Source organism: Zootoca vivipara, chromosome 12, assembly GCF_965207765.1.
Source record: "Zootoca vivipara chromosome 12, rZooViv2.hap1.1, whole genome shotgun sequence".
NCBI classification, from domain to species: domain Eukaryota; kingdom Metazoa; phylum Chordata; class Lepidosauria; order Squamata; family Lacertidae; genus Zootoca; species Zootoca vivipara.
The window spans coordinates 32,735,477-32,747,746 of NC_142595.1; the positions used below are offsets into that span (position 1 = coordinate 32,735,477).

Consider the following 12,270-nt stretch of genomic DNA (forward strand, 5'->3'; position numbering starts at 1 on the left):
AATTCTGTTTCCCCAAAAATGTCTTCGTAAGAAAGGAGGTGATAGAGGCATATAATGTAAAATGAGAATTTGGAATAGACGCATGTGTGTTTTAATATTTGAATGTTCGTGGCTCCTATTAGTAAACTTATATTTATATTCTCACTCATATTAGCATACATTCCCGAAGTACCAATCAGTGCATATACAGTGTGTTGTGTTCTTAAACTGAGCACTGAAAATGTTTGGCTGTGTCTCTGCTGAGTTCAGCCTTGTGGCTGTTTGAAGGATACTCGTCAGCTCTCTGAGTTGAAGAAACTTCATTCTTTAAGTGACACTGGAAAACAGATGAGCTTAATTTCTCCAGATAGATACAGCATATGCCTTACTCTGTGCCTGGTTCATTTTGCATAGGCACCACAAGCACACCCGTCAATTTGCACTGTTAGCAGCTGCAGTAAGAATAAACCATCAGAAGATAAAAACAATGTCCTGTTGGTTCTTAAATTGCTTTTATTTGATTTATTTTATTTTAATATCATTTTTATATAGCTGTTTCCCACTCTGAAATTGCTCTTGGTAATGAAGGGAGGGCATGCAAATGGAACTGCAAAAATCCAAATGCTATGTCAATCTGTGGCACAGCCTCATATATAACTGTGTCCTACAGATAAAACCATCCCCTCTGGAGGCAGAACCTATATGTTCCCTCTCATGGATCCTTGTTCAGGTGGATAGGTATAAAAGGTCTCCATTGCTAATCTTAAACTACAAGCTGCCTGGAATAGAAGTACTATGGTGAATAATATAATGAAGAAGATGCAGGACACAGTGGAATTAGCTTTATTTTTTGATGCAGAATGCAACTATTTTTATAGTGTATTGACAAAGAACTACCAGCACATCCTGGCCTTGGCGTATGCAGTAAAGGAGATAAATGAAAACCCTCAAATACTACCCAATGTCACTTTGGGCTTCCACATGTATGACAGCTATTTCGATTCTAAGAAGACCTATCATGCCACAATGCTACTTATGTCCACACCAGAGAGGTTTGTTCCCAACTACGTATGTGGCATCCAAAGTAAACTATCAGCAGTGATCGGGGGACTGGACTACCGAATTTCTGGCCTTGTGGCAGATATCCTGCACATATATAAGATTCCACAGGTAGGGATTATGTATGTGCATGTATGGATGTGCAGACGATGGGATTTAATCATTTTAAATGCCCCTCTGATCCTTGAATTTCACATGATACAATGGGAGAGATACATAAGCATTATAGCATGTCTACGAAAAAGTAACATTTGTGTCTTTGTTGATGTTCTAATAATTTTTATCCATTTATCTCCCTTTTATGAATGGGAGTTTATTCCATAAGGCCAATGGTATCCTCACACAATTAAAGTAATGGTAAAGCCAAACCAAACTTCTTCTTCTTCTTCTTCTTCTTCTTCTTCTTCTTCTTCTTCTTCTTCTTCTTCTTCTTCTTCTTCTTCTTCTTCTTCTTCTCCTCCTCCTCCTCCTCCTCCTCCTCCTCCTCCTCCTCCTCCTCCTCCTCCTCCTCCTCCTCCTCCTCCATCTTCTTCATTGAATTTATATACTGCCCTATACCCAGGGGTCTCATATAAAACATAAAAAAGTTCAGATTAAAATATCAGCACAATGAAACAAACGTAGTTGTGTGTGTGTGTGTGTGTGTGTACACACATACGTTTATTTTATTTGTGGCTTAGGTCATTTAACTATAACATATTTCCTGGGTTATATCCAACGCTAGTCATAGTCAGAATAAAGCAACTGAAACCAATGGTTTTAAGCTGATTTCAACATGTCTTATCAATGGATATTATACTTTCTCCATTTTAAATTTTCTACAGTAGACCCTCAGCTTACGTTACCTTTGGGTAACATAAACTTCGGGTTGCAAAAGTGACAAACCCAGAAGTATATTTCCGGGTTTCGCTGCTCATGCATGCGCAGAAGCAGCGCCTCCGGGTGTGGAAACTTCAGGATACGTCCGGACCTCCGGAATGGATCCTGTCTGCAACCGGAGGTACCACTGTTTTATTCTTTTAGAAAATATAGAAAATAATATAATATAGTAAATGAATCAAATGCTTTAATTGGTGCATAATTTAGTTAATGCGTAAATAACTAAGCGTAAAGCTATGTGGTTGAAAAAGCAGAGTCTCTGTGCAATGACAATATGAATATCCCATTCAGTGAAAGAATAGGGAGGTGAGCTTTAAGACTTGTATAGCCATAGTGCTTAATATAGAAATTAATTGCACAAGTACATCACAACGTATGTCTGACTTTAACGCAATCAGCTTTAGGCACTTGGACGATAGACACACACACACAATTAAAAAGGGAGTAGAAAGGGGCTGGGGTTCTGGGAAAAATGACTTTGGCAATGCCACCTGCCATTGATCCCAATGTGTTTTAACTATGCACATTTTTGGCTTAACGCACACTACCCATAATGTAACCCGCATGTAAAATGACAGTCATCTATATAAAATAAAGGTACATAATGAGAGTCTTGCTAGATCAGACTATGGACCTATCTAGTCTAGCGCCCTCTTTCTCACAGAAGAGCACAAGCATGACTGCAATACATTTTGTTACACCTGGAAGAAGTATTTCTTTACTGATCTTCTAATTTAAAATGTAATGTGAGAAGCCATTTGAATATCCTCGCTTCTGAGTTTACACCGCACACCATCAAACAGTGAAGGAAGCTCTAGATATGACCCAAACTAAAATTTGGTTCATTTTAAAGTATACACCATTACAGCCATACACATCTAATCTTTCTTGAAAATCTTTTGGCTCTGACTGCTAAGGTCATATATTTGTGACAGAGAGGAAGTCGGGAGAGAAACAGTCCCCACTGATGTCTCTACCCCAGATATAAACCAACTTGACAACCTTAGCATAAAAACGAATCACCCCAACTTTAACATATTGTAATAACATTCCCATGTCTGTTGCAAACAATGTATCTTAATGCATTATGTAATCTGAGTTCTTCAATATATTGATTAAACGTGACTACTAGTGTCACCTTTCTCAAATTTCCCCTTAGCTTCTCTATGGTTCTGCTCCAGAGATGGAAGATAAAACCACAGGAGCTTCCTTCTATAAAATGACCCCTGAGGAAACCCTTCAGTACACAGGGATTCTTTCTTTATTACTGCATTTCAGGTGGACGTGGATTGGAATCGCTGCAATGGATAATGATAATGGAGAAAGGTTTCTGCAAATTGCAATTCCACTGTTTTCCCAGAATGGTATATGTTTTGCCTCCATTGAAAGAGTTCCTATGAAAATTACAGTCACGGAACTCAATGACCTGCTAACATGGGGAGCAAAAATACGTGACAAACTCATGGATAGCAAAACCAATGTAGTACTGTTCTATGGAGAGTGCAATTCCATGGTATATTTAAGATGGCTCCCATATTTATCGGACCGGGAAAATGCAACAAATTCACTTAGTGGTAAAGTGTGGATTATGACAGCCCAGATGGAACTCACATCATTTGTCTTTCAAAAAGACTGGGACACAGAAATAATCCATGGTTCTCTCGCCTTCACAGTTCACAGCAGTGAACTACCAGAATTCAAAGTATATGTTGAGAGCAAAAATCCTTCTAGCACAGAAGGTGATGGTTTTATCAGGGACTTCTGGCAGCAGGCCTTTGTCTGTGTATTCCCAAACACTGAGGCAGATGGGGATATTTGCACAGGGGAAGAGAATCTTGACAGTCTTCCGGCACCAATTTTTGAAACAAGCATGACTGGCCACAGCTACAATATCTACAATGCTGTCCATGCTGTGTCCCATGCTTTACATGCCATGACCTCATACAGAGTCAAATACAGCAAAATAGCACAGCCTCAGAAACAACAGATGTGGCAGGTACTGTCCTCCTGAATATGCTCCTATGGCAATGTATAATATTTTAGGTACTGAAATAGGGCTGTCCCAGTATAGTAATTTGTCTCCCAAACCCTTCTTGTGCACACATTTACTTTTCCCCTCATCTCCAAATACTCAAGAAACTCCTCTCTTTTCACCCCTCACGTGATTCCCTTGTTGAAACTCTGTCCTCCAGCCACTCCCCATACCGCCCCTATCCCATACCTTCCTTCAGTCTTATTGTTGTTGTTGTTTAGTTGTTTAGTCGTATCCGACTCTTCGTGACCCCCATGGACCATAGCACGGCAGGCACTCCTATCTTCCACTGCCTCCCACAGTTTGGTCAGACTCATGATGGTGGCTTCAAGAACACTGTCCAACCATCTCATCCTCTGTCATCCCCTTCTCCTTGTGCCTCCATCTTTCCCAACATCAGGGTCTTTTCCAGGGAGTCTTCTCTTCTCATGAGGTGGCCAAAGTATTGGAGCCTCAGCTTCAGGATCTGTCCTTCCAGGGAGCACTCAGGGCTGATTTCCTTCAGAATGGATAGGTTTGATCTTCTTGCAGTCCATGGAACTCTCAAGAATCTCCTCCAGCACCATAATTCAAGCATCAATTCTTCTGTGATCAGCCTTCTTTATGGTCCAGCTCTTACTTCCATACATCACTACTGGGAAAACCATAGCTTGAACTATACGGACCTTTGTCGGCAAGGTGATGTCTCTGCTTTTTAAGATAATGTCTAGGTTTGTCATCGCTTTTCTCCCAAGAAGCAGGCGTCTTTTGATTTCGTGACTGCTGTCACCATCTGCAGTGATCATGGAACCCAAGAAAGTAAAATCTCTCACTGCCTCCATTTCTTCCCCTTCTATTTGCCAGAAGGTGAGGGGACCAGTGGCCATGATCTTTGTTTTTTTGATATTGAGCTTCAGACCATATTTTGCGCTCTCCTCTTTCACCCTCATTAAAAGGTTCTTTAATTCCTCCTCACTTTCTGCCATCAAGGTTGTGTCATCAGCATATCTGAGGTTGTTGATATTTCTTCTGGCAATCTTAATTCCGGTTTGGGATTCATCTAGTCCAGCCTTTCGCATGATGAATTCTGCATATAAGTTATATAAGCAGGGAGACAATATACAGTAGGGTGGGTCATAAAAAACTTTTTTTGGAAAATGTTTCCTCCCTTGATCTTATATCAGGCGTATGGTCAAATTTCAAATTTGGGACAAATCGGTTAATATTTAGACCCTGCTCCTACAGATTGAAATTTTGCCTCACTATGAGTGATGAAAACATAGGAATTTGACTCATTTATGTTAAATTGTGAACTAATAAACATAAATTTTAGATTTTATGTAGAGCAATAAGAGTTGCATACTATTATTTTCTGCAATATTTATTAATTTAAGATAAAACATGTTGATAATTTACATGAAAAACCAATGGTTTTGAACAAATTATATGGAACAATTAAGCAAACGGTGTACTAAACAAGTAAACATAAACAATAAACAATAAAACACCATTCATGTGTTGCGTCAAAACATCACATTATACTTAATTACTTAGGTATAAATTGTACTAAATGCTTACATTTTGTGTAATTAATAAAATTTAACAGAGGAGCATATTTCAATTGTTTCATTGCCTGATGGAAATTACATTGGTGGTCATGTTACACCGGTTGATAGCAAGGTGAAATCTATTGCAAATTCTCTTATCTCATTTCTCAGAGAAAAATACCTAGTGTGAGTCAACTTGCAGCAGTTGCTTGTGATGGGACAAACACAAACATACGGTAGGTGCCCTGGGAGGAATTAACCATCTTATTGAAATAGACATTGGCCGGCCATTGCAATGGATTTGTCCCAAATTTGAAATTTGACTATGTTTATACCATACGCCTGATATAAGATCAAGGGAGGAAACATTTTCATAAAAAAGTTTTTTATGACCCACCCTAATATACAGCCTTGTTGTACTCCTTTCCCAATTTTGAACCAATCAGTTGTTCCATATCCAGTTCTAACTGTAGCTTCTTGTCCCACATAGAGATTTATCAGGAGACAGATGAGGTGATCAGGCACTCCCATTTCTTTAAGAACTTGCCATAGTTTGCTGTGGTCGACACAGTCAAATGCTTTTGTGCAGTCAATGAAGCAGAAGTAGATGTTTTTCTGGAACTCTCTAGCTTTCTCCATAATCCAGCACATGTTTGCAATTTGGTCTCTGGTTCCTCTGCCCCATCGAAATCCGGCTTGCACTTCTGGGAGTTCTCGGTCCACATACTGCTTAAGCCTGCCTTGTAGTTGAATGTAAAAAGACTTTGGCATGGCTGGCATGTTGCCTAATGTACAAAGTTACCCTGCCCACTTTTGGCTCTCATCCTGCACGCTTTGTCCTTAGTCTCACTCACCACTGGCATGCGGCCCTAATAAAGTTGCCCATGAGACTGAAAATGGTTGCCTGTTCCTGCTGTATAGTATGGTGGGTTTTGTTTTCTCTGATTGCATGTAGACATATCTGAGTTATTAGCAGCCAACTGTTGATGTCAACTGTGGGTTATAAGTCAAATCGGAACCCTTCCTTGAGACCTGTGGATTGTAAATAACAATCTGTAGGTGGGATGGCAGTCACTCTTTCTTTATTTCCCATTCCTCTTCCTGCCTTTGGACCTACCCTTTCAGCCATACACTTTAAAATCTTTCTGGGTTCTGCTTCCCAGTGCATTCTCTCTAGTTAACATGCTGAGAAATCAAATCAAGTTTTAGCTCACTGGATATTTCACCAATCATCCCCTATTCAAAACTGTTCAGGGAACCTTTAGTCTGCTGCCATTAGACCTTCGTCTGAAAATTCCAAACTCTTTCCTTTTCCATCTAGCTCCATCATTTTTTGGGACGTGTTTCATTTAACAACAGTGGTGGTACCAAAATTGCTTTTGATCATAATGGGCAGTTACTAGCTGGATTTGATTTTATCAACTGGATTGTTTCCTCAAACCGAACCTTTCACAGGGTGCAAGTGGGGAGTGTGGATCCAGAGGCTGCCCCAGACAAAGCCTTCACCATCAATGAAGATGCCATAACCTGGAACAACTGGTTTAACCAAGTATGATCCATTTTGGAGGGGGGGCAGTTTTGGGAATGCCCCATTGTTGAATCAGCCCTGGCTCTCTGCATGGGTGTGTAAAGTAAATGTCATGGTGAACGCCAATAGGAATGTTATTGAATCAAAGTGCAACATTGTATGAATTGATGAATTCTTGGAGCTACAAAACATTCTGACCTTGATATTCTGCTGTTTCTTTCAATAACTGAGATATTGATGGAGGGAAACTAATGAATAATATATAATAATAATAATAAAATAATAATTTTTATTTGTACCCCGCCCATCTGGCTGAGTCTCCCCAGCCACTCTGGGCGGCTTCCAGTCAAATATCAAAACAATACAGCAATAGCACAATTACAAAAGTCACAAACAATACATAAACCACATCAAAAAATACACAACCGAATAGAAAACAATTTCAACATAAATCAATATCTAAAACTAAGAATACATCCTTAATACAGTTTAAATAACATAGGTAAAAAATAACAGGAATTTAAACAAAAAACCAAAACAAAACAAAATGGAGCCCTCTCTGCCCAGCAGCGGCGGTGGCAACAGTCTTTTATAAAGCCCATCAGGCCCCGCCCTGGGCCAGGTGGTAAGTGGCAGGACCGGGGCCTTCAGGCGCTGAGCAGGGGAGTCCTCCTGGCTGGTAGCAGCAGCAACAGCAGTTCTTATAGGCCTTGGCCCCACCCTGGGCCAGGTGGTGAGTGGCAGGACCGTGGCCGTCAGGCGCTGAGCATATTTATATACATATAAATAAATACATTATTTATATGTATATAAATATTTATATATTTATGGCTTAGATTAGAGGTAAAAACACACACGTTTGAAATCCTTCCTATGGGCCAGAACCACATGACACTTTGACCATCACTCATATGTTTTTGCTCCATTTATTTCTTGACAATGTCTAGTTGAACTTAAGATGGGACTGGATATCATCACATTCAGTATTCCCGTGCTTGTATCTCATGTCAGGCAAATAACACTGCATGGAAAGAAGCTTGCAACAGGGATATATAGGGTGAGTCTTTTAAAAGAGGCCCCGTGGAACATGTGTACTCTGTATCCATGGGGCCTCTTTTAAAGTACTCACCCTGTAGATAAATCAAAATGCACTAGTCATAACCAAGTGTGTAAGCTGCATCACTGAGAAAAATGTGAAACCTTATTCCCTGCCATGCGCTCAAAAGAATAGGTCCTCTATATTATCTACAGTGATGTATGTGGTCCACATAAAGTTGTCTCTTTAGGGGAAAATAAGTACTAGAAATTCCCCATTATGCATGTCTCACAGAACCGTGTTGATGTGTGCTGCCACGAAATAAATAAATAAATTCATTCAAACCTGGAAATGGCGCAAAAAGGGCTAAAAAAAGAACACAAAAATGGTACGTAAAGAGTGTCTTGAAATCCCAGGAGCCTTTGCACTGACCTTTGAGGAGAGTTAGATTTTAAGAAAGGAGGTTTGACAGACATTTGTGGGTTTGGGGCAGAATTTAGCAGAGTATGGCGGAGGTTTTGGAGGATTGGGGGGGGGAAATAGATTTTTCTAATGATTAAAAATAATAATTTTACAAGTTGGGTGTCACAACAGCCCCATTCAGCTTTGCCAGAGGTTAGGGAAGAAAGGAACTGTTCCCCAACAACTCTTGGAGAGTGGCACTTTGGATAACCTCTGGTGCAGTAGACCTTCTAGGACTTAAAATGAGGAATGCCTTATAATCAGCAAGTCAACTTTGTGCAACATAGTTTTAATATATAGATAATGGAGTACTTATCATCTTCATTCTTTTAACAAATGCCAGAAACGGTGGCTCCATTCATACATGGTTACACAATTTCTTCTGTAGTTCAGAGTGTATAGACAGGTGGAAAGCCCCCAGAAGTGCAAGCATTTGAAGCTCATACTTCTTCTTTTTCTTCTATGGATTAGACACAGCCACTGTCTGTATGTTGTGACAGTTGCCACCCTGGTTCAAGCAAGAAAGTGAAGGAGGGAGAGCAGTTTTGCTGCTATGATTGCATACCTTGTCCAGAAGGGAAGATTTCAGACCAAGAGGGTAAGAGATCTGTAGATAGATGATAGAGAGATAGAGATAGAGAGAGATAGAGAGAGATAGAGAGATAGATAGATATGATAGATAGAGATAGATCAGGCATCCCCAAACTGTGGCCCTCCAGATGTTTTGGCCTACAACTCCCATGATCCCTAGCTAACAGGACCAGTGGTCAGGGATGATGGGAATTGTAGTCCAAAACATCTGGAGGGCCGAAGTTTGGGGATGCCTGAGATAGATAGATGATGGATAGATAGATGATAAATAAATTAGATGAGAGAGAGAGGGGGGGAGAGAGAGAGAGAGAGAGAGAGAGAGAGAGAGAGAGAGAGAGAGAGAGAGAGAGAGAGAGAGAGAGCTATGATGGATAGATAGATAGATGATAGATTAGGCTTCATATGCCATGACCCAAGGTTCTTTGGGGGACTGTATGCTTTAAAATTATGCTGTGGATGTGAAAACAGTCCTTAGATGGGAGAAAAGTAAAAAGAAAAGAAAAGAAAAGAAATTATTAATGGTATTGAGGTTCTCAGTGATGAGCTCACATAGACCTCTCCTCATATTACTCATATGTAAAGACCAGTTGTGGGTTTAAGATCATGCAGGGAGCCCCGACATATACAGAAAGATCCCTGCTGCAGACAATATGATAGTATTGGAGAGGGAAAGAGATGATCTCACAGTTTTAAATTGGAAAAAAAGAGAATACACTGTGATGTCACTTGGGTCTTCCTTTGAACACTGATTTGATGCTACCTACTGCTGATGCAGGGAACTGTGACCTCACCTTGCTGCTTTACATCTAACACGCTCTAAATAATATTTCAAAATTTTATGAAAGAATTTATTCTATAATTTCCATAAACATTTTACAAGTACAAAATAATCCATCTATTTGTGTGATTTATAGTCCATGGTATGTTTATGAGTTTATGAGTTCTTCACCCACTAGTCATGTGGGAGGGCTGGACATGCCTTCAAAATTATGCAGGGAGCCTCCACACTTATAGAAATCTCCCTGCTGCAGATGGTATGATCAGTACAGTAGTGGTGATGGCTGGGTCATGCAGGGCTAAACTGACCACAAAAAAACCCTTTTCAGCAATTTTGCCCTCTATATGTGAGCAGAGTAAGGTGTGAAGAGGTCTTGATTCTTTCTGTTTCAGATATGAATGACTGTAATAAATGCACAGATGAAACATACCCAAGCAAGAATCAGGATAAATGCATTCCCAAGACTGTAACCTTCTTGTCTTATGAAGAACCTTTGGGACTCAGTCTAGGCTGCATTGCTCTTTCCTTTTCTTTGATCACAGCTCTGGTGCTGGGGACATTTATGAAGCACCATGGCACTCCCATCGTCGTTGCCAACAACAGGGACCTCACCTACACTCTCCTTGTCTCCCTCCTGCTCTGCTTCCTTTCTGCATTGCTATTCATTGGTCAGCCTCAGAAGCTGACATGTCTCCTCCAACAAACAGCTTTTGGTATCATCTTCTCGGTGGCTGTTTCTTGTGTGTTGGCCAAAACTGTCACAGTGGTATTGGCTTTCATGGCCACCAAACCAGGTTCCAGAATGAGAAAGTGGGTGAGGAAAAGTCTGAGCAACTCTATTGTTCTTTTTTGTTCCCTTATGCAGGCTGGAATCTCTACCACATGGTTGGCAACTTCTCCCCCCTTCCCAGATGTGGACATGCACTCTGTGACTGAAGAAGTTGTCCTGGAATGTAACGCAGGGTCTGTAACCATGTTTTACAGTGTCCTGGGCTACATGGGCTTCCTGGCAATTGCCAGCTTCACTGTGGCTTTCTTTGCCAGGAAACTACCTGATAGTTTCAATGAAGCCAAGTTCATCACTTTCAGCATGTTGGTCTTCTGCAGTGTGTGGCTATCATTTATTCCAGCTTATATGAGCTCTAAGGGCAAATGCATGGTTGCTGTGGAGATCTTCGCTATCTTAGCCTCCAGTGGTGGTCTTCTGAGTTGCATCTATCTTCCAAAATGCTATCTTATTGTGTTGAGGCCTGAGCTGAACAACAGGGAACATCTAATAACGAGAAAAATCTGAAGAATCTGATGAAGAGGAAAGTGGTGTCCATTGAGCTTTTGGCAGCTTTTCTTGGAATTCAGAAGCCCTTATATGGAGTTTGGAATTCTGTGCTCACCATAAATGGACAAATCTGTCATTTCCAGTTGTTTAACCTGCCTGTTTTTTGAAGGGCAGCCATCATATATATATGTCCCATGTCATACTTTCTAAATGCAATATTTCTTCTCAATCTCTGTGATTTTGTTCACTCATTAGTTATATTTTTTAAATAAAAACTTCATGGCTGGGGAGGGTTCTGATTTGCACTACAACAAAGCTGGAGTAAATTAGTTCCCCAGCACTATACCCCTAGTTTATATTGCTCCAATCCCAATCAGGTTTCATGCAACATGGAGGAATTTAAAGGTGCTCTGTTGCATGTTTCCCCTCTTTGGTCAGATATCAGTAAATTCAGTAAACAGCACTGAATAAAACAAAGCAGTAGAATGCAATGTGTGAATATGTGGGATATAAGATCCTTTTCACCCCACCATTGTTCTACCAAATATATCGAAACCCATTCCCCTCCCACTGCCACCATCTATTTCAACTTGAATGAATGAATGAATGAATCTTTATTTGCGTCAGCCATCGGCCATAACAATAAAACAACAATGTGATATACAAAGAATAGAAATATAAATAAAAAGTTTATTATATAAAATACATTTTAGGGTTTTGAATCAATAGTCAATTAGTGGATCTTATTCTAATTGCCCCAGCTAAAAACCTTGCAAGCTTTTCTGTCACCTGCTCATCTTGATCTGCCAAGAGAAAGGGCAGTATGGCAGTGGCTGGGCGACCTGGAATGGACAATAAAGAGTGGTGATAACCTCATTCCTTAAGTCTTTATAAAGAGTGCAAGCCAGAAAGGCATGTGTCACCGATTTAGTACTGTCATCTCCACAGGGACATAAGTGGTTTTCATGTGTAAAATGTTGGAATTGTTCCTCAAGCACAGCTGAGGGCAATACATTCAATCTTGTGGGAGTAAAAGTGCACCTAAGTTTTACAAATGCTAGGTTATGCAGATAGGGTGCCAGAGAGTCGAATGGCAAGATGGAAAATAGTCATACCATGAAAAA

The 12,270-nt window shown here is 40.3% G+C and overlaps 2 protein-coding genes across 2 annotated transcripts; both read left to right on the forward strand.

The window, feature by feature from the left end:
• The first annotated feature begins 774 nt into the window (after positions 1-774).
• Positions 775-7,030, forward strand: LOC148683962 (vomeronasal type-2 receptor 26-like). Its single transcript, XM_088654714.1, has 3 exons — positions 775-1,149; positions 3,077-3,913; positions 6,797-7,030. The coding sequence occupies exons 1-3, from the start codon at positions 775-777 to the stop codon at positions 7,028-7,030; spliced, it is 1,446 nt and encodes a 481-aa protein (XP_088510840.1).
• A 1,960-nt stretch (positions 7,031-8,990) lies between these two features.
• LOC118095452 (vomeronasal type-2 receptor 26-like) lies at positions 8,991-11,164 on the forward strand. Its single transcript, XM_035136701.3, has 2 exons — positions 8,991-9,099; positions 10,263-11,164. The coding sequence occupies exon 2, from the start codon at positions 10,265-10,267 to the stop codon at positions 11,162-11,164; it is 900 nt and encodes a 299-aa protein (XP_034992592.3). The 5' UTR covers positions 8,991-9,099; positions 10,263-10,264.
• The last annotated feature ends 1,106 nt before the right edge of the window (positions 11,165-12,270 follow it).